Genomic DNA, 22,870 nt, shown 5'->3' on the forward strand with positions numbered 1-22,870 from the left:
TGCCGGGCAGCGCCGGGGCGTCCACGCGCGAGCGCGGCCGGGCCATGACGGGCAAGTCGGTGCGCGACGTGGAGCGCTACCAGGCCGTGCTGGGCAGCCTGCTGGGCGAGGACGAGAACAAGTACTGCGCCGACTGCCAGGCCAAAGGTACCGGGCCACGCGTGTCCGCGCCCGGCCCGTGGGGCGCGGAAGGAACCCCCCACCCGCGTGTGCGGGGGCGGCCCCGGGGGGCCTTTTTGCGGGGCCAGGACCCCCCCTCTGCCAGCCCCTTCCCCCCGGTGAGGGGAAACCCGCAGGTTCATTCCCACATTTTTCTCCTTTTAAAGAAAAATACATTTTTTTTCCAAGTTCGTCTAGTCCCGCAGCCCGCTCCGGGGCTGAGAAACGTCAGGCTGGCCGGGGGAGAAACGCTGGGCTCGAGCGGCCCCGGGGTAACAAAATAGTCGATCGTTGGGGGGGGTTGATGCCCTCTCGGGCTGTTTCTGCTTATCGCGAAGCTGCTTAAATCCCTCCTGTTTTGAGCAGAAAAGTAAGCTAAAAATCCTCTTTCCACACCCATCAGACCTCCCGATGAAACCTGAAGGAAGAGGGCTTTGCAGATCAGCCTGGCATGGGACTTTGGTTTTATGCTGAAAATCCTCTTTTTAGCATCAAACTATCCTAAAAAAAGGGGCAGGGCTTCAGAAGCCGGTGCTGTGTGACATTGCGAAGGGCCTACCCCCTCCGTGAAGTAAAACCTTGCACCGGAGGTGTAGTGTGAGCATTGGGTTATGTTTTAGGAGCCTGATAGTACTGAAGGTTTTGAAAGGAGGCTTAGAGCTGTCAAAGGACAAGACTTCCCCCAATAGGATCTTCTCTGCTGGTCTTGACATTGAAATCGCTGCTGATTATTGTGTTCAATGTCAGAGGATTTCTGCTAGCTCTTGTAAACCCAACCTACTTCCTTATCCAGGTTTTTTTTTTTAACTGAAAAGTGGGGATTACGCAATACAGACGTGGTCCAAGGAGCGTGGTCCAGTGATTATTTTAATTAATTTATTGGGAGTTTCGTTTTACTTGTTGCGCAAGGCGTCTCTGAAGAGTGCTTGGAGACCTGGATGGAACGAGTGGCGGGGCAGGCAGGGGTAGGACTTTGGGCCGAAGTTGGATCTTTAACTTCTTAAATGCTCCCTGTGTATTCATGCTGAAAATGTGGTGTCGAAGAATGCCAAACCATGCCTTGTGTTTCTGTGACCCGCACGTGTTTCTAGCATCGTGGCGGTTGGGTCTTTCACAGCCGTGTAGGCTGAACATGGCAACTGGAGAGCTAATTCTTGGATGTATGTATTGGCTATCAGGTAACGACTATGCGCTATGGCTATACTCATCTCTTATAAAAACCCATTTTGAGCAATATAAGCTGTTAATTTCTCCACATCGCTATACACGAGGAATCCCATTGGAGGAGTCTTCCGGCGAAGCGTGGATTCAGTGTGACTCCTTATCCTGCTTTATAAATATCTGGAATGCAGCAATTCCAGTATGTATTAATATACAGGAAATGGCAATTCCACAGCTGAGGATTATTACCAAAAATGGCAAATGGCTTGTAACACTGAATAATCAGTCATGTGACCCAAGAATACCCTTGTTCTAAAAACTAAAGAAATTAGTCATGAAGAGTGGGCCTGTGTTCTGTGGGACTGACTAGTAGGTTATTTCTGCAAGAGATCTGTTCTCAGATCTAATGAGAGAGTGCTTCGGCTCTGGGGAAGCTACAGATGGAGTTTCTGCAGTTCCTCACAAACGCACTTTGTGACTGTTGTGGTCAGCAGTGTCCACAGAGATACCCAAGTAGTCAGTACTAACTTGCTTACAAGATCAGGTAGGTTACATTTCCATTAACATCTTTTTAATTGCAATTATTGTAGCCTTGAGGCATGGAGTGCTCTGTCTTTCCAGTTGCAGCCATTAAGACCTGGGCTTTGCTTGCAGAAACTAGCCAAAGATCTAGCACCTCTGAAGGCAGTTGCAAACTTCCACTTCCTTGGCATTGAAAATAGGCCTCTAACACAGTGATTCATTGGCTAGATGTACACCTTGCTGGAGTCATTTGACCCCAGTACTCTTTCCTGCCATGGCAGGGGGTTGGACTCCATGATCTGCTCAGGTCCCTTCCAACCCCTGAAACTATGAAACACTTGTGCAGCGTAAAGAACTTCTTTATGGATACGTGCCCCTAAATCTCTCCAAGGAGACTTCCACAAATGAAAAACCATCTGCCACTTCAGTCCCTTTTTAAGGAGCTTTCTCCTTGTAATAATCTTGGTGTTAAAGAGTTAACTGGTCTGATGTACACCCAGTGATTTCCTGCTGCTAATGACATGCAAGCCTACTCCCGTTACATGAATACGTGTGCTGGTACATGGAGCAGCTTGTACCCTGACATTCTGATGCACTTAGAAAGCTTTTGCTCAGAACATGAGGCTCTGGGGCAGCAAGAGATGGTCTAGTTCCTGGCAGCCATATTTCTGTGTCTGAGGCACTGTTCTGTAACTTGAGCAATTCCAGCTGGAAATGACACACTTTTTTGCAAAAGAGCAATCATTCAGCATCCTCATTAGACTAGGTAGTCACTGCCTGTACGTTGAAAATGGTCCTCAGGAGCATTTTATGCTCTTTTTTTCCTCCAGTTGGCTTTACTTTTAAGGTTTTCTATGTAAAACTATATTACATGTGGAGCTGGAAGCCAGGAAGAAAGATGGTCAAGGCTTGGAGGTGAGGGAGAGCAGGACCTGTTTCTAGCCAGATAACCATGGCAAATCTGTCCAACACTGCACCAGCTGACTTCTTAGCTCTTTGCTTTTTATCTCTCTTTACTAGCTTCTGGCAATCTCATGCTGCTCTAGGCTGTAGTGTCTTTTGAAAGCTAGTGTGACACACATGGCTGGGGACTGCTCAGATGCCACCCACACTTCCATTTCTGTGTGCTGTTCCTGATGACCTCACTCCGTTTCTATGTAGCGGGTTTGACAGCTCAACAGTTGAGCTTGCGAGGAAGAGCTGAGTGAAGTCACTGTACCTGTTGGGGTCAGCTGGTGTCCAGCCATATCTTCCTTCACTGCATTCACTAAAAGGAAACTACCCAAGAGATGTGTATAATGGCCTCTTCTGCATGTGCGGGAGGAATGTCAGCTGTCTGGCTTCTTCTGACCACAGTAGTAGGAATGCTATTGTAGCTACGACTTCTTCCTCATTGCTTAACCCTTCTTGGGGCAGGTCTGCGTGACATGATGGCAGTGACTTGAAGGCCTTGTTCACAATCGTCCCTTGCAAAGAGTCTAGCCTGCCAGCTACACTAGTTTCCAGCCACTGAGTGTGAAGTAAATGGCTTGCCCGTTTAAGTTGGTGAGTACCATTCAGTGTGATTTAGGTCCCCTTCCTTCATCCCACACTCTCATTCAGATAAGTTAAGCTCTCTGGGAATAGCTGTTCTCTAGAGCCTTCTGCCAAACAGCTGCTGGAGCAATTATAAGCACCTCCCTTGTGCCTTCTTGCAATAGTTGAAGTCTGCAGGGATGAGAGCACAGGGCTTTCCTAGCTTAATCGAAGTCTGATAGCAGATGTGCTTTTCAAAGGCTGCTGTTTAGTTTCCTTAAGACTAAGCAAGGAGGTCTGCATGACTCCCAGTGTTCAAGTCCCTGGCACTAGAAGGACAGCCTGACGAAACTGTGGGAGCAGCTCTAGCAGCAAAAACCATCTCGCGCTAATAAGCATGATGGGTGGTGGTTGCAAGTTATTTATTTTGCAGGAAGTTGAGCAAGAGCTCTGATGCAGGAAGGAAGAAGATGCACAGCTAAGTATGACTTGCTGTCCAAAAGAAGATTGCTCTGTTTAATCACAGTTACTTCAGTCGAGGCAGGTGGGAAAAGAATAAATGCCCTGGAGTTATAATAAAGTATGGTCCCCTTCTGCCAGCGGACCTTGGGGATCAAAAGTGCCACATGTATTATGGGCTTCCGGTAACATGAAGGCTCTGATCTCGTGCTTGTAACAGTGATATGAGACCACAGTAGTACAGTGGTGTACTGCAAGTATAATGCAAATCATTAAGAGTAGGCTCTACTTTGCTTTTCATGGCCCACTGATTTGGGTGTTATGGAGCTGTTCTCCTCTGGCCAGAATGGCATCTTGTACAGGAAGTGCTTTGCAGGTATTAGTCAGCCATTTAAAAACACCCTGTTTCTGAGGATTCATAGTTGTTGGGGGCTGGAAGGCACCATATCCATAATCTGGTTACACTCAAAGCAACATGGTAGTGCTTATATTGTCCCAAATGAGCTATGATCTGCTGTCGTGTGAAGGAAGAAGTCTTACTCGAAAGCTGCCTGTCTTCTTTCTAGGCTGCCAGGATGCTTCCATAGAAAGAGACTACTCGTATTCAAGCTGAGGGCCTTCTAAGGACATGGTTTTGCTTTAACACAGTTGTATAATATGGTTATCACAAGCAGACTTGACACTCTCCAGCAGAGATAACGGATGCAAAAGCTACACGAACTTGGACTACGGGTAGACTGTCAGGGTCATGATAAAATTGTGGTGTGATATCAGGAGGGATGTCTTGAATTTTGGATAACAATACCACGCCAAGCTGCTTTTTGAACTACTCCCTCTGTGAGCTGCTTGCCAGCGGTGGCACTTTGGTAGATGCCTGGTACTCAACTACCGCTGAATTAACATGGGGGCTTCGGTGTGTTTCTGGCTCTGAACTTTGACGACGTGTAGATGTTGTATTTGACTCTCTTCCCTCTCCCAAACTCCTCCCCTCTATTCTTCCAGTCCCGTCTTTCCCACAGGCTCCTTGGATCCAGTATCACTGATGGCAGAATGGCAGGTTCCTTCTCGGGGGGAGCTCCCCAGCGATGACCCTTCTCCAGCTCTGCTGTGTCCACTCATCAGCTTAAGGTTGCCCCTGTCATCATCGTCCTCCTCCTCCTGGTTTGTCTGAGTACCCCTCTCCTTTGTCTTGTGAGGACTCTACCCTCAGTTCCATTTGAAATCCTGCCCCTCCTGTATGACTCATTGCCAGCTAGATGCAAAACCTTACCTCTGCATTATTGTTCCTTTCTAACATAGCATAGATTGTTTCCAGAGCTGGTCTCAGTTCTCCATTCTGAGTATTTTGCTTGCTGTTGGTACAGTCATTCTCACCCCTCTCTTGGGAGGGTTAGCACATGTTTTAAGCATCTGTAAGTAACTGATTCAATGCACTACACAAATAAGGAGCCCTGTTACTAGTGGCTAGAAGCTGCACTTTCCTTGCAACGCCTATTCTGAAAGATGCTGTGTTTGTCCTTCTGTCATTTAAACCTGAATTTAATTTTTGGAATCCTGTGCATCGGATTTATCTCCTTGCATTGGTGGCCATGCTACTTGGGCAGATGGATGTATCAAGCCTGCTACTATTCTCCTCCCTGCTCCCCTCCCCAAACTTGCTAATAGTTTTACTGTATCAGTGTGTTTCAAAAAAAGTGTGGTTTTTAAGCATACCCTGCAGCATTTGCAATCCAAATGTGCCAGTACATAAGGACCGGAAGGAGAAAACAGTGAGCCATTGTATATATACAGCGCTGCCAAAGCTGGACCGTAGCAAACAAGTTGCAGGTCACTTCCCTAGAAGGATTTCCCTAGAACAGGTTTTGATGCAAGACAGAATAACTGCACACAACTCTACAATTAGTTATAGAAACTGTATGCTTCACTGTGGAAGGAGATGGGAAGACCCTGGTGAAAGCTAGATCAGGGGTGCCCTAGTCGGAAGGTGCCCTAGTAGGAAGGTGAAAAAGCAAGATGGTAAAACAGCCTGGGTGGAACCAGAAGGGCAAGGGGATAGTTTTTAGTGACACAAAGGAGGGAAGCCAGCAAGCACCTTTTTCCTTTAGGTGAAGATGAAATCCGGTTTCCTCTTACTCTGTTCCTTGCCACTCTGACTCCACCTCAGCTTGTCTGACTACCAGGTTGCCTGCCTTACTGACACCAGCATCCTTGGTCTTGGTAGTGCCGCTGACTTAACAAGCAGGTAGGCTTTCTTGACTTTTTGGGGGGGTTGTTTTTTTTTTTTTCATGCTGGAATAACAGCTAAACTCCCTTTCTCACACAGCAGGAGTGTGTAGAGTCCTCCTATTAACTAGCTCCCTGTAATAGTTTCATGGGATGAAGAGTGAATTCGGCTCTGGTTCCCGTGAACAGCCTCTTGGATGCTACGTGCCTGTATGATGAGGCACAGCAAAGGCCTGCTGAGTTGCCTCTTCTGTTTGAGGCTGACGTCAGCAGCTCTTTACAGAGAATTGAATAGCAGATGCACTTCCTGCTGCCTGCCATGAGTTCAGAGCGGTTTTTGGAAGCCCTGCGATACATTGCCATCTTTAATGTCACACAAGAATTCAACTGAAGCTGCTTTTAAGTATAACATCCGCAAAGCGGAAAGAGGAAGTGTGGCCTGGTGGGTGGGGAAAAGGGGAGGCAGGACGGGGATGCTTATATTGGTACTCCTTTTAATTCTCCATGGCTTGATCCTACTTCTTAATTTTTGAAACATCAGCTTAAAATTACTGACATAGCCTAGTGCACATTTTCCTCGCTGCTTCTATGTTGTCAGCAGTTGTCAGAAGCTACAGAGTTAAACTGGAAGGGGAGAGAGATATCGGTTTCCTGTATGGCAAAGGTTAAAACAACACAGAATTGCCTAGTTTGCCTGGCCAACTGAGCACCGAGCAGAATGAAGTCAGTTTAATGCCTCGGTCACAGCAGTGGGGACTTGCATGAACAAACCTCTCTTTTTAAGCTTTACCCTTATCTATTGCAGATTGCCCTACTGGAAGCAAGAGTTATTTTAGAATAAGTGCCACAGCAGTTAGCAGTCATCACTGAACAATAGAGAGTGAGCTCCTGGTGGGATGGGAAGAGGGAACAAGCTAGGCCCTAGCTGCTGCTGTTTATGGTAGGTGGAGGTAACAGATGCAGACCTTGCAACAAGACTAGGGGAAAAGTCTGCATGAGGAAAACAGCTTTGTGCATGGAAGGGATTGCGAGAGCAGGAGCATTTGGGAATGATGTTGCCAAGTACCTGAAACAACCTCTATAAATGCGCTGACTGCAAACCAGCAGAGAGAGCACGTAGTGTGCTAAGCAGAGGATATAGATACAATCCCTCTGCATCATCATCCCAGTGCTGCCAGATGCTGACCTTGGGCTAATCACTTAGGCTGGCTTAGAAACTGTAAAATGTGGCTAACACTGACTTCTGTAGCTAACTCGCAGCTCTACCACCTTTTGCATGTCAAAAGCCGTGACAATCCATATTGCAGAACACAACTTAAGGGACCAAATTTATAGAAAATGACTATAGCTGGCCTCTGAGCTATGCATTGTGATTTGAGTAAAAATTGTGGTTGGTTACTATAGTAACTGCCGGATAAATTACTCCAGACGTCAGACACCTTTCACAATCCCATTCCAGCCTATCTTGCAAACGTTTATCATTCTTTTAGAGATAATTCACCTTGGGGAAAATACAAGTAGTTTATCAATGCTAGAGAGTCAAGAATAACTTCCCAGCAAACTTCAGTCTAGAAAGAGGCTGATCGGCTGTAGTGACTTTTGCTTTACAGGCATCCCTTGAAATCTAGGACAGAACATAATTGGACCTCAAATAAAATCTGTCCTCGGAGCACTGGTATCTTCTCTTCTCCTCTAATTTATGGAGACAAGCCTGATCGTGTATCTAGGGCCTCTCAGTCCTTTCCACTATAAGCAGTTGAATACTGGGTTATCTAATGGAACCAGACTTACACCATGTGGGCTGAAACCTTGCATGCCGTGAGATCTGCCTGAGGCTGGGTTACTTTGAGAGAGCTTCAGTTAAAATACTGGCTGTTTCCAGGAATGATAGAGAAATACATTTCTCCTTCTTGAGAGGTTAGGGTCTGTGCGCATATGTGATTCTTTCAGCATGCGTGTGTGATATTATTGCAGTAAGGGCTTGAAATTTGTCAGGTTCCTACTATCCAGAATAACCCTGGACAGCCTGGTTCTCCTTTCTGTCTGAATTACACCCCCTCCCTCACCCAAATGGTCTTTAAATATGCCAAATTAAGTCTCTGAAAATCTCCCTGTAGTGCACGCTTAAAGGTTTGGTAGCTAATTCCTGTGCACTGAGCATGTACTATTCCCCTTGCAGTACCTGCACGTTGAGTAACCTGCTCGTGTGCTGCTCCAACATCGCTATCGATGAAAGCAGGACTTGGCTCCAGTCGTTCCTCCAGCTCTGTTACTGGGCACCAGATGAGAGAGCAGGGGCTTTCTCCTAGGCCCTTTCAGTGCCTAGCCAGAGGAAGAAGTCTCTTGATCCAGAAAAGGAGGGGGCAAGAGGTTGGGGGTGGCTAGGAGCAAGGAGGAGGTCAGGAAAATAGAAGGGGGAGTGGTCAAGTGGGGTCTGTCCCTAGGCCTGTGATGTGGACGAGACCTGGAACTGCCTTCATGATGAAAGTTAATGGAGATAATGCTTCAAGGTGGACGAGGAAGAAAACTTAATGGCAGTGGTGGATGTGGTTCTGCTCTCCTCCCTCCTCTTGACCCCACAAAGGGATTTGAGTTCAAGGAAAGGGGAGAGGCATGTCTCATGCAAGATACTGTTCAGAATTGGCTGCGTCAGAGCCCTGTCTTGCTCCCTTCAGATAACAGCAGAAGGAAAAACCATTTTACTCAATTTTGCCAACCACCCACGGGAAGTCCCAGCCATGAACTTGCAGACTGCTTTAAAAATGCTTGCCAGGAAGTGGGGTACTTCCAAATACCCCCCCCAGCAACCCTAGAGAGGTGCATCAGACAGCTGCGCTAGACAGCAGCATGTCATGTCGAGTGCAAACATATTTAACGAGAAGAAACTTTCCAGCTGGCGAATAAAGGGAAATGCAGGATCTGAAATGCCTAAGCAGAGTTAAATCCAGCTTCACCACTAAATATAGTTTCGTAGTTGGTAGGGTTGGAAGGGGCCCGAGCAGACCATCAAGTCCAACCCCCTGCCATGGCAGGAAAGGATGCTGGGGTCAAATGACCTCGGCAAGGTGCTTTTCTCCCCCTCGTTCTAGCCTCCTTGTGAAGACCCCTGGGGTAGGAGCAAGCACCACTTCCCTTAGAAGTTAGTTCCAGATCCTAGCTGCCCTGACTGTGAAGATCCTAGCCGCCCGACCTGAATCTACTCTCAGTCAACTTGGGTCCATTATTCCTAGTTACTCCCGGTAGTGCTCGAGGGAGCAGGGTCTCTCCCATTCCCCACTGGTCCCCCTGGTAAGTTTATAGATGGCTACCAGGTCCTACCTCCTCCTCCTCTTGTGGAGGCTGAACAGGTTCAGGTCCCGTCGCCTCTCCTCGTAGGGTCTGCGCTACTGCCCCCTGACCATGCGAGTGGCCTCCTCTGCACCCTCTTGATGCTGGCCACATCCCTCCTGAAGTGCGGCGTCCAGACCTGGACGCAGTACTCCAGCTGTGGCCTGACCAGTGTCGCGTAGAGGGGGAGGATCACCCCCTTGGACCTGCTCAAGATGCATCTGTGGATGCACAGCAAGGTACGGTTGGCCTTCCTGACTGCATCCCCACACTGTTCATCTTGGCCCATGTTCATCTTGGCATCAACAATGACTCCAAGATCCTTTTCTGCCTCTACACTGATGAGAAGGGAGTTCCCCAGCCTGTAGTTATGGTACAGGTTGTTCCTTCCGAGGTGCAGCACCTTGCACTTATCTGTATTGAATCCCATCCTATTCTCATCCACCCACCCCGTAACCTGTCCAGATCTAGTTGCAGCCTGTCCCCTCCCTTCTAGCGTGCCCACATCCCCCCACATCTTAGTGTCATCAGCAAATTTGAACAGGGTGCTTTTTACCCCCTCGTCCAAGTTGCTGATGAAGATGTTGAACAGTCCAGGTCCAAGGACCGAGCCCTGGGGGACCCCACTGCCCACATCCCTCCAGGTCGAAAATGACCTGTCCACCACCACTCTCTGGGTGCAGATATATAGCTTCTCTAGGTCTAAAACTTGGAAATCTCTTCTGGTCCATCTGTATTGGAGAGCAACGCATCTCTAGACTCAACTTCTAGTATTTCTTCCCCCTTTCTAGTTGTCGGCCCCTGCGGCTTTCACTGTTAGTGACTGGAATGTGTTTCGTGACTTAACAACAATATCGGTTCTAGATACTTAAGTGGCCCTTGGCTATGCCAAATGATACTTACTGGCCATGGCTGTGCATAGGCATCTTGAGGAGGGAACTTCTTGGCTGTATTTGCAATTGTCTTTAAGAAACTCTGGAACTATTGCTTGGCATCTCCGCTGTCCGGAGAAGAGAGGAGGTGGGAGCCGAGCCGTACATAAAACGGGAGTGAGTGCAATGAATGAAGGAGGAAAAAGCCAGGAGAAAGGTGTTCTTGCATGTGTTTGTGGCAGAATAATGCCTCGTTACTAATGGCACAAGAGTGACTTTCAACCAGCTGTTCAGTTTACACCTGCAAACATGATTTAGTGTGGGCTTTTTGGGGGTTTTTTTTTTAACTTGGAAAAATATTGCGGCTTCCAGAGGTATGTCTGACCTGGTTTTCTTTGAAGCCCAGAGGCATGCCTGTTTGAAGAAATTACTGTATGTTCTTGCATATTTTTGCATACTTTGCCCCAAAACCCAGCTGCTGGAAATGAGAGAGCATATTATATATGAGGAAATATGTATTCCTTATGTATATGAGGAAACGTGAGCTTCCCCAGCTGCTCCTGCTCAGTTACTTACTACAAGGAAACATCATTTTTTTTCTTTATTCTGCCTTTTGGATGCAAGGTGTGTATGTCCTACTGTGGGGCATGTTGTATGCAAGAAAATATGGTGGTTTTCTTCAGGTGCGGGCTTTCTAAGGACTACCACGCCTGGAGTGTTTGTCTTTAGCAAGTGATCTCCTTTCCCCCATCCTGCACATACCACAGCCAGAACTCCAGAATAAGACGCACCACTATAGGCTGTTCTCAATGCCCAACATGTAACTCGTGCTTTAATGGAGAGGTTACTCCTGCTTTATTTTACAGAGCGAGTCATGTTCTGGTAGCAGCACTCGTCTGCAAGAGCAACCCCTGCGATTTGGTCAGCTTCCGTTGAGTTTGCATCGTGCATTTTTGTAGGGTACATACAGTTAACTCCGTGGGTTGGCATGCAGTTCCTGGTGAAGCGTGAAGTTTCCAGCTTCTCATCTCTTTGTAAGCCAGTGCTCCCAGTTAATCCTAATAATAAGCAATAATTTAATAGCATCTCTGAGCCCAGATGCTCTGGGGTGGGAATAGCAGCAAAATGAATCCATTGTTTTGTATTTGAGCAAATCTTTGGCAGCAGGGCGTATGACAGATTTTGGAAATAAAATTATATTGGACTCTTATGAACTGTAGATGTCGGACACGCACCTTGCTGGGGTGGTTTGACCGCAGCCGTCTTTCCTGCCCAGAGCAGGGGGGCTGGACCCAATGATCTCACAAGGTCCCTTCCAGCCCAAACCATCTGTGAATGCCCCACACACGGGAGATTTTTCCTCGGTGAAAAGAGAATTGAGTCCAGACTTCAGGCTTTTGCCCCAGTCAAAACAGCAGTGTGAATCTTGGTTCCAGTCAGTACCACTACAGTCCTGGAGTTGGTAACAAGTTCCTGGAAAAGGACCATCGCTGCTTTTGGAGACAAGTCCAAGGGTGCTGTGTTGCAGGCTTCTCCAAAGTAAAGAAGCTATCATTACTACGTTAGCATCGTCTAACATCTTGGTGGCACCGGTCCATGAAGTCGGACAGGCAGCCTCTGGATGTTTCAAGTATCTGGAGCACGTGGCCATCTGTACAGTGGAAAAAGAGCTCCTCGCTGACTTCTAGAGCAAATAACGTATTCTTCGGAGGCATGAGACTTGACTATCCCATTCTAGCTTGCATTGCCACTTGTAATATTGGTAATTTGATCTAGTTGCTTTCCCCCGAATCCCACTGCTGCACCTGCCTTGCAACCTTGGCTTGCATAGGGCTCCTTGTCCTACGCAACACATCTTCGTCTCTTAGTACTCTAAACAGCAAGGAGGCCCCTCTCTGCTCTTCCCAGCCTTTCTTTTCCTTAAAGAAGGACAAGTCTTGGAGCTCCACTCTTAAGGCCAAGTAAAAGTGCCTAGAATGTGGTTTGGTTGCAACATGCTTGCCTGGCATCATTTTAAACACTTCCTTGTCATCTTGTTCCCTAGTTTTGGGGTTGATGGGACAAACAGTGCCTTGGTGTAGCTTCCCCCAAAACTGAGGTTTGCACCAACTGTGCATTTGACTCCTATTTTTTTTCATTGTACTTAAAAGATCAACTAAGCTATTGTAGAAGAGAGAAAATGGGCATTTGCCTTGGACTTCAGATTCAACCTTGTTAGGCACAAAGTCATGTGCAGAGTGGTGCCTGCTGCATATTTGATCATGAGGGTGGACCACACCAGGAATAACACTCTTTAAATGTAAGCTGCTAATAAAAAGTCATCATTCCTCACTTAGTTGGCTGGTGGCAGAGTTCCCAAATGCTGTGCGCCTGGGCCAATTTCCTCTGGTAGTTGATCAAAATCTCATTAGTTCTTGCTAAGGGTGGGCACAGGCTCCATATGTTATGTTAAATCTTATGGATAGTTTTGCAATTCTAAAGTTCAGCTTCCCTTTTTTTTTCTTTTCTTCCCCTTCCCTTTTATGAAGTTATTTGTAAAAGTTGCCTTTCTAGGTGTCGTGACCAGCTTCCTGTACACTTCTAAGGTAACCTTGGCTTACCCCTCGCTAGCTGTGATTCTTCTGCTTTGGCCTCCCCTTGCAGCAGCTAATTCATACTTCTCTCATAAGAGAGAGGATGGAGCAGCTGGGGTCGTGCTTGCTGCTAAGAATATTTCCAGTTTTCTGGATTTTTATTTTGTATTTCTTGCAGGGGAGGCAGAGGAAGCACTATTGCTTGAACTCACTGCTGTTCACAACATGCCTTGCATCCCCTGTATCCAAAGGGCTACTAGGGACTCCAAACATGTTGGGTCTAATGTTGACAGCTGAGTTTTGAGAGTTGCATTTGGCACATAGCTAACTCTCTCTCACCATGAAGCATGGAGAACATGACTGTCCTCGTAGATCGCTAACAGAATTCAAGGTCCGTGGGGCAAATGCTGAAACCTTCTGCTGCCATATCAGTGTAATGCTGTTTGCGTGACCACGCATGCTGCCCGTGGGACCCGAGAGGAAGCAGTGTTGTGTAACATGTCTTGCCAAACTCACTGGTTCCTATGAAGGGAGGGGATTCCAGTAAGTTATCTTAATATCTGTTTCCAGAACAGACTTCCCTAGTCAAAGGGCAGCATCGGACTCTATTTAGGGATACGTTGCCTCGTTGGCTGGCTGAACAACGGAGCTGTTCAGCTTCGGTTCACTGGAAGTGCTCCAGCTGGCTAGTAGTAACCCTTTATGCTAGGGGATATGGATGTCTTCATGCTGGGACCATCCCATCCCTGGAAAAGTTCCCTCTTCTGCATCCCTCCTCTTACATGCATTAAGGAAATTCTTACAGTATGTCGGACACCAGCACATGCAGTAATGTTGGTATTGATTAATTGGTCCAAGAGGAAACGTGCCTACTGTTCCAGCTGAGCTTTTGCTGAAATAATTACAGGCAGGGAGCCTGCAAGTTGAACAATTGTTTTCACTGAGATTATTTCATTAGGACTTGAATAGCTAAACACTCTCCTTCCTGCCCTAGGAAAGCATCCATAGTCCCATCCCCCTTCTCAAAAAGAAAGAAAGAAAAAGGCAGTGGCTTTAGAGCCAATTTCTGCTTATTCATAAAAGCCTTCAGCAGGGTCATTAGAGGGAACTTTGCGTTTTGGCTCCAGCTCCTTATGCAAGTGCTGAATGGACGGTGGGGAGTGAATCCTCCTGGGGATTTTTTTTTTAAAGGAAACTCCACTCCACATGCAGTTTGCTCTCTGTAGCAAATGATAAAGCAATAGAATGAGATTTAACCAGCTGAGGACATATGTGACTCTTTTCGTATTTTTATCCAGATGGCTTCTAAATGCAGGCAGTTCTTGTTCCTAGTTAGTCTCCTTTTATTGAAGAGACTGAGGACACTTGAAACTGAGATACTAAATCCTTAAACAGGTAAAACCATTAGCTTGCAGCATGGTATTTTGCTGGAGACAAGAGACACTGAATAGTTCCAGAACAGAGGTCGGCAGTGTTTTTGGATGGAGTGCTACCAACCCCACAGCCTCACCTCGTAAGATGCTGGCGTGCCAGGGGTGGACAGCAGGGGAGTCGTTCGCCCAGAGGTGCACGTGCACCTGCTGCCAGCTGTGAGCTGGGCCAGGGCTCTGCAGACCTCAGTGCAAGGGTTTGCAGCCTCCCCACTGCCTGCTGTGAGCAGCCCAGGGGCTGTGGCGGGCAGCAGGGGCCTTCCCAGAGCTTGGGCCAGCCACGGCAGATAGCCTGGGGGCTGCAAGCCCCATACTGAGGATTGCAGAGCCCCAGCCTGGCTCATTGCTAGCAGGTGCACGTGCGCCTCGGGGCGGAAAGCAGAGGAGCCATGGGGGGCCTGATCCTGATTGTAGCGGTGCAGCCCCAGCCCTAGCCCCTTCCCTTCCCAAGCACATGTGCCAAGCTAAATGCCTTCGTGTGCCACACTCTGGCACGCGTGCTGGGGGTTGCTGTCCCCTGTTCTAGAGATTACAGGCTTCATGTTCCCTCCTTACGGATTAAGGGTTCAAATCTGTTCTGATTTGGTAAACTTTAGCTTATTTAGGTCCTTCTCAGCAATTGTCTTTTTTCCACTCATGCTGGCACCAGCTGGGTAGCTAAATAAACTGGAGACATGCCTTTGAGCTCCCTGTTTTTTTGTAGGGACATATCCCCAGGTCAAGAATGTTTCTGGAGATGCTGCACCAAGGAGAAGAGGTTAGATCCAGGCCTCCTGGGCTCTCGGTGTGCATTCGGCTTCCTATCCCTGCTCAACATAACACCATGTTTTCACCCTCTCTGGCCGGGGTGTAGAGAAGACGCGTCTTCGCTGAGATGCGATTAGAGGCAGGTGTAGCGGTGCTGGGCCCTTTGCTTCTGTGAACACTAACTCCACCTCTGATGGCATCAGGCTTGCTTGCCTAATACGAGTAATTGGCGCAGCCAACTTTTTTATTTAGCTCTTGAAGCCTTTGAAGAAGCCCGATGGCTGTGATTCTGCCAACTTGGATGGAGCTATTCTTACAGAGTTGTTAAAGGGTTGGGTTTTTTGACTGTTTTATGGTCTGCTTGAATTATACACGAGAGCTGCTTTTCTTCCTGTTTTGTTTTTTCAATCATTTGAGTCAGACATGTATCTCACAATCACAGAGCAAAAGGGTTTTGCGGTAAGTCAAACTGCTTCTGGGAGGCCAGGGGTGGCACAGATGTAGGGCCTAAGCCTCCAGCCCATCATCCACTCAGATACTCTGTGCATTGCTGGTGTAATAAGGGCTGCAAGAGAAGGCAGCACTTTGCATCAGTTCTGCAAGCTGTGCTAACCAACCCCCTTAGGGGTAGGATGCTGCTCTTCTCTCCAGCTTTAAAAGCTGTGTCTTGCCACCAAAATAGTGTTCCTTCACAAGGTTGAGTACCTCTTGCCTCTGTTGATAATTCAGCAAATCCTCTGCTTGCCTTGTTCCCCTCTGGCTGTAACTCTGAATTTCAGCATAGTTATAGCCTCAATTTTCCTTGTATAATTTTCCAAAAGCTTTAAATTTTCTAGATCCTGAATCCTTCCTGCAGTGTTGCCCGTGCCTGCTCACATAGTGAGGATTTTGGTATACCTAATTGAGTGCAGGAAGCAGTATACTTGAAATACAGACTGTGTAGCTTGACTAAAGAGTGGAAGTAACATGGTGCAAGATGATGTTCTGGGTTAGACTTTCAGACAAGTAACTTCCTCTTTTTTGGATCCCATGATTCTGTAAAAGGAAAAAACTGCACTAAAAATTGCACAGGGAAGTACTGCGGCTTGCTCGCATTTACATTAATAGGCTAAACTTGGTCCCCAAGGTCTGCAGGGCTGGGCAGGCACAGAAATTAGAAATGCTAGCAGCACTTCAATAACATTTTAAAGAATAGCTACTGCTGCAGCTGGAGGAGCAGTGAGGAAGGGTGGAGGGCTGATGTTTTGCTGATTTCAAATACCCAGCCTCTGGCCCAGGGTTGCCTGTTCTGAACAGGCAGTCTCCATTTTGCTAACACCAGGGCAGTCCTAAAGAAGTCCTCTACATCCTTCCATGCTCCGTATTGGTTGAGAAGGCCTGTGAGACTCAAATGGACCCTGGCAGTATAGTAGCTTGCTGCATGGCTTCAGCTGTGCAAGTTTTTAAGCCACCCTCGTGTTGCCATTGACAGGCTGGTACTTGTGTTCTGCCCATCATTAATGCTTTATTTATATAGTTCCTCTATTTCCACTACCTTGACCCTTGCTGTGTCGGCGCATCACTACCCTGTAGGCAGGCAGGTCTTCCAGTGTGCCATTTGTCTCGACACATTTATTTTACCCTCAAGGAGTGTGTCCAGATGAGTGCAGGCGTGCGGTCTGCAGCGCCGCATGCTGCACATGCAGACATTCCCCCGTGCTGCTACTTTGCAGCGTGGAGGTATTGGGGTTTTTTTTTTTTTTTACCCCGGTAGATCCTGGAATTAAAAAAAAAAACATGCCTAAAAGCAGGACAGCACCCATGGCGGCGGCGTGCATCACCCAAAACTGGAGCCTGGCCGACTGGAGCCATGCTCCGGCTGCCGGCCAGACTTCCTGCTGCAGCTCCTGGACTCCAGGTAAGGCTGCTGGGATCATCACAGTTGCTGGCCCCAGCCTCCCCTACCCCACCCGAGGCAGCGTGCCACCAGAACATACGACGTGCTGCTAGAGCACGCATGGCACAGGCATTCCCTGGAGACAAGTAGCGGCGGCACAAGATGTGCTGCTGCCACTGTTTGTCCCCGGGGAAATGCACATTCCCACTCATGGAGATGCACCCAAGGAGTGCAATGGTATTTTGTTCCTCTTTGAGGAGTTCACATCACCCTGGCTTAGTGCATGAAGTTTTGAGCAGCTACTACTTGACACAATGAAGAATAAGGGTTGGGCTGTGGATCCCGAATGTGCACGCTCCCACAGGATTGCAGTAGAGATGTAATAGGGATTTATGATGCAGTATTTTAGGTACGTACTTCTGACTGTCACCACAGTTGGAGTGTCAGTTCTTCCTAACAATGTGTCAATCAAAACATTGGTTTTGTATCTAAAACACAGTCTGGTATTTCTACTTGCCTCCATTTATTTTATTTTATTTTATTTTATTTTATTTTTTTTGTAGCTTGTCCCTTGGGACTCTTGACTTCACGCGCTTCTCTTTACCTCGCTTTCTTCTCGGATCCTCTTCATTGCGGCGAAGATCAGAGAGAACCCTTCTGTTGGCTTGAAGGATAGCATCTGTTGGTGCCAAACCAGCATTGGCAGCTTGCAGGGTTTTGATGACTTACATATTAATTTTTAGAAGACCTCCATTAGCAGAAAGCATTTTCGGCTAATGCAAAATGAAATCTCAGGGCTGTGGATGTTACAGCCAGGTTTTCCCCAAGCTCAGATTTCCAAAACAGGGTGGCAGACACCTGTCACTTTATTACTTTGTCCTTGCAGCTTCTTGTCCTCCCTTGTAAATGAAATATTAAAATGACAAGAGATGCATGGAGCACTGAAGACATGCTGCCTGTGAAAGCACTCTATTATCATTGTGAGTAGAAAGGTAAATAGTTTTAAATAAGAAATGCAAAACTCTAAAACTCTTGGTTCAGAGATGATCGCTCTTGTTTAGACCACCTAAGAAATCACAAAAAAAAAAAATTCTGCAAGCTTTCTTGCAATGGTTTTAAATAGCACTACACGAACCTGCCTAGCAAGCTGATTACTATGGCTCCTGAAGTAGGGTCTGGTGCACCATTCATTCTTTTGATCCTACAAACACCAAATATAGCCTAAACCTAGCATTGACTTTAACCCTAAATGATTTCTAGGATCTGTTAGGGTTGGGAACATGAAGTCTCCTGCCCTGTAGGTATTGTTGAAAATGAGTAATCTAGGCAACTGCCTCTAAGGATTGCTCTGCTTGAAGACTGGAAAGTGGAAGTCAAGGTTTCTCGGTTCTTCCTGGCTTTACCGCAGACTTTGGAAAGCTGCTTACCTCCCTGCTTGTGTTTTGAGACCGAGCGCTTGCCTCCTGCCAAGAGGCTGTGGCCTTTCCTCCGTGAGCTTTGAGGGTGTGTTGTAGGGCATGCTCATGAACTACTAGATGCTGCAAAGCAGGCTTTATCTTCACCAAGGAATACTTCCGTGCCCCTTATTGTTGGGTTGGGGACAATCCAATAAAGATTCCTGATGCTCAACTACGATCACCAAGACGGTCCATCTCAGAGGCTGCTTCTGGTAGCAAGGAAGCTGAGAGCTGTGGCGATGCTGACTCAACTTCCATCTTGATGTCCTTGAAGCGGGACTAGACTCCATAATGCCGGCAAAGGCACTGCACAGGTGGGAAAAAAAAAAACCAGTGCCCTCTGACAGATGCAACTCTTAACTACTTGTGATGTCTTTGCTGTCAGCAGTGCATATGCAAAGCTACAGGAAGGCCAGAAAACGGGAATGCTGTGGGCTGTGAACCCCGATTGCCCTTAAAGGGGAGAAGGACCATCTTCTGCATGGTGGGCCTCCTTCTCTGGTTAGCTTCTGGATCCATCACTGAGCTTTCAGGTCCTGGCTTCTGAACTAGAGACAAGGAAGCTGATGACCCCGTCCCTGAACAGATGTCCTATTGAAGCAAAGCCTCTTGCCTAATGGCGTACTGTTTGCTCGACTAAAACTCCTCTTCGGGGCAGGAACTGTGTGTTTGGAAAGCATTGGCCTGTTGTGGGAAGTACTGCAACGTACTTCCCATTGCTGCCTTTCTAATAGGGGTTGACAGCTGGGGGAAGAAGGGTATGGCATTGTGGTGCCCCATGTCTCACTGCTCCAGATACGTTCGCACAAACCCACCCGTTGAAGTTGCAATGGAAAGACTGAGGCTGGTATAGCATACTAGGGCTTGAAGCCAAATGCCAGGGCAGCGTATTCTGGTTGACAGCACAACTTAAAATGGCACTTGATGGAAGGGGTGTTTGCTCATGGAGAACCAAAGAAAGCATCCTCGCTGTCTTATCTGTCTTTAACTCCAAAGAGAAACTGCTTCAAAGAACTAAAGGCAACCTGGTTCTCCAAGTTCGGGAATTGGCTGTGGCTATTTGAAGATTAGCGAGGAGGTATTTTAATACAAAAGTCTGTCCTCTGAGCATTCATATAGTCAGGTGCATGGCAAAGCATCTTCCACCCCGTCTTGCACAACAGCTCTGCATCTCGGGGAATAATACTTTTGCAAGCTTCTTAAGCAAGCAACTGCCTTGGCGTAACATGCCCATCATTTTGATGCAGGGCGGCGAGCAAGCTCTCCTGCGACAACTTGCTGCTGCTGAGTAGATGCATGCGCCTTGTGTACATCTGGGACTGTCTTTCAAATGGCCTTGCTTGAAATAAAGAGGAAAAACAAGCAGACGGTACCATCCTCCAAGGAAAGACTAAGGAACAACAGCATGCCGGCGCGGGGGACAGGTTTTAAATGACAAACCTTTCTGGCCTTGCACACCCCCTGGCAAAATAGATGCTTGCCACAAGGCCACAGTTTCTCTCTTTATTATCTACCTATAGCCTCTGTCTCTCTCAGTAGGCATAATTCAATGTGCTGGTATTTACTTAATCCTTCAACCTACTGCAGCACAGTTCAAAGGCCAGAACAATGACCGCTTAGGCCTGATATTGTGCTACTTATACTTGTTTGCATGCCGTTGCAGTTTGCAAACCAGCTACGTAAAGGCCCAGCCAGGCTAAATATTCAGAGCTTGGACCTTTTGAGAAAAGAGCCAGCTCTCCAGAAACAAGCCTGATGCTCAGCAAGGTAAGAACATTGCCAAAGCTGTTCTGATCTGGCCTAGCTCGAACGCGGGTAGTCGAGTTGTTTTTGGGGTGCTAATTCTGAGTCCGGTTGAGAGCAGCGTGCGAGCGCCACCTGGTGGCTCCGAGGCGCCGTCTCCGGAGTGGTCTTGGCACTTGGCGATGCATCCGTTTCCTTCGGCAAGAGCCGTGTGTGCCATGAGTGACGTAAACCATGTAAACCTCTCCCCGTTTGTGTCCCAGCATGCCCTCCCTCCTTCAGCACCTTGGAGCTCTCCTGTCTGTCAAAAGCTGCATGCTAATGGTACCTAATCCAAAAGCGTCTAAAACCAACGTCTCTTCCCTCCATCAGGATCCTAGCCAGGGTTCCTGTTTGCTGTATGAATTGCCATCTTAATCAGTCAGGCTATGGGGATATGGAGGGGTTCTGAATGTCCTTGCTACCTTCCTCCATTCTCCGTAATCTTTGCAGCATGGTCATCTTGCGTGTAGCCAACTTCATGGCTCTTCTCAAAAGTGAGGTGCACACATTGTGCTTTGTCTTGGGGTCAGGTGGATCAAACACTAGATGCTACTCATCCTCAAGCAGTAGCGTTTGGCCTAGTTTGATATGGAAATCCAGTTCTTCAGAGCATGCTGCCCATAGCAGTGACTCTATCTCCCTCTGTCCTAAATCAAGGCTTTGAAACTTGATTGCAATGCAGGTCTGGCCTGGCAAGACCTGCTGACTGCACACTGATTGCCCCTGTATTATTCAGGGAGTGGGGAGAGGGGAAGTAAAAGGGTCTTGTTTTAGTGCCATGGGGTTGCTACCCTTTCACGTGTGTTTGGCTTCTCCCTTTATATGCCAATAGCCCAAACTGGAGGCGGGAATGAACGCAACCCTTGTTGCCTACTCATAAGGATTCGATCTCTTTACAAAACCTGCTGGTGTTTGTAATCCCGACCTCCATTTCAGTTGGAAATACAAAATGGTCAATCCCAAGTTTCTCCCATAAGAGCTGGCTCAGGGTAGTTGCAGGCTGAGCATTGCCAGAGGCTATGGTACCATCTTTGTCTCTTTTTTTTATAGGGCCACGATGGGCATCCTGGAATATCGGAGTATTCATTTGTATCCGCTGTGCTGGGATCCATCGCAACCTAGGAGTTCACATTTCCAGGGTCAAGTCTGTGAATCTCGACCAGTGGACACAAGAACAGATACAGGTAAAAATGGAGCTGGGGTGGGATGCGACCACAACTGCTGTGCTGGCGAAGTGGGGGTCAGTAAGCCAAAGGAACGGTCATTTATTGGATCAGAGCATAGGTGCCTCTAGTTCAGTATCCCATCCCTTGGAGCAGCAGAAGGTGGATGCCAAGAGGAAGGCTGAACAGGCCATGTCCTGAACCTGGAACAGGATGGTGGAAGCTCCTAGCATTTAGAGTTGTGGGTTTGGGGTGTTTTTTTTAGGAAACTCCAATTCGGGGCCTTCCCCTCTAGCGACTGTGTTCAGACTGTCTCGTCCAAGCATCTGCTCACTTCCCTTTTTTTGAACCAAGTCAAACAGCCCCTACAACATCTTGTGGCAATGAATTCCCCTCCCTTCCCCCACACAGTTAATTAACACTGTTTTAAAATAACCTTCCTCTTGTTAGTTTTAAACTAACTACTTAATAGTTTCATTTTGCAGTCTCAAAATACTAGAAGTAGGAGACATTAAAATCTCTGTTTACTTTCACTGTGTCATTTTAATATTTTCATATCCTCTATCATCTTCCTGCTCAAGTGTCTTTGTCTTCTAGGCTTGAAAAGTCTTAGCCTATTTAGTCTGCCCTTGGGTGGAAGCCCTTCCATGTTCCCAATCATCCTTGACTAGTTTTTTTTTCTCTTTTGTAGACTCTTTAATTCTTCTTTCACCCTTTTTTGAGGTCTGGGGACCAGAACTGCACACAGTGTTTGAGGTGTGGACACACCATAGATTTATAAAGGGACTTGTTTTTTTTCCAATTTCCTTCTTAATCCCTAACATCTATTTGCCACTGAGCTGATATTTGTAATGAACCATCCTCAGTGACTCCAAGATGCTTCCTGCGTGGTACAAGTTTATGTAGAACCCATCATTGCCTGTGGATATTTTGGGTAGCTTTTCCCCATGTGCACTACTTTTACGTACCAACATTTGAATTTTACCTGCCACTTTGCCCATTTGCTCTTTTTTTTTTTTTCCCCCCACAAGATCCTTTTGTAGGTTCTCAGTCTGCCGTGGTCCTTGCCCCCATCCCATCCCATCCCCCTTCTGCCATGGTCCTTATCCACTATCCCCGCCCTTAAAATAACTTTGGCACACTTAGCACTCTCTCTCTCTTTCCTCCCCCCTTCCCAGTCACTAATGGCATTTGTCCCAATGCAGACCCTGTGGACCTCATTGGTTACTTCTTTGCATTTGGAAAATTGAATAGGTTGGTGAGGCATGATCTTCCTTAAAAAAGCCATGCTGACTTTCCCCTCAGCAATCACCCAAGTACTGAACAACGTTATTGTTTTCATTTTATTCCTTTAATTATTGTTTCTACCAGTTCACCAGGAACAGATGTTAAACCCACTGGCCTGTAGTATCCTGGGTCTACAGAGGAATAACAGGTGCACTTGCTTGCATTTGGCCAGATTTCTCCCTCTGGTACATGCCTCCATACACATGCTCTGACATCAAATTGTTCTCAGACTTTTCAGCTTCTTCCCTAATTAGTTTCTTGAGGATTATTTTGAAACTTGGCACGGCTGTTAAGCTGCAGAGATGAAGATCTCT

At 47.2% G+C, this 22,870-nt stretch overlaps 1 protein-coding gene across 1 annotated transcript in view; it reads left to right on the forward strand.

Moving 5' to 3' along the window:
• Nucleotides 1–6: 6 nt before the first annotated feature.
• Nucleotides 7–22,870, forward strand: part of SMAP2 (small ArfGAP2) — a 32,679-nt gene continuing 9,815 nt past the window's right edge. Inside the window, exons 1-2 of the mRNA XM_019547778.1 lie at nt 7–147; nt 21,157–21,290. Of these exons, the coding sequence (XP_019403323.1) occupies nt 45–147; nt 21,157–21,290 (237 nt within the window). The 5' untranslated portion in view covers nt 7–44. The remainder of the gene's footprint in view (nt 148–21,156; nt 21,291–22,870) is intronic.

This window comes from Crocodylus porosus, unplaced genomic scaffold (assembly GCF_001723895.1).
Source record: "Crocodylus porosus isolate Cpor-Errol unplaced genomic scaffold, CroPor_comp1, whole genome shotgun sequence".
In the NCBI taxonomy this organism is placed as follows: Eukaryota; Metazoa; Chordata; order Crocodylia; family Crocodylidae; genus Crocodylus; species Crocodylus porosus.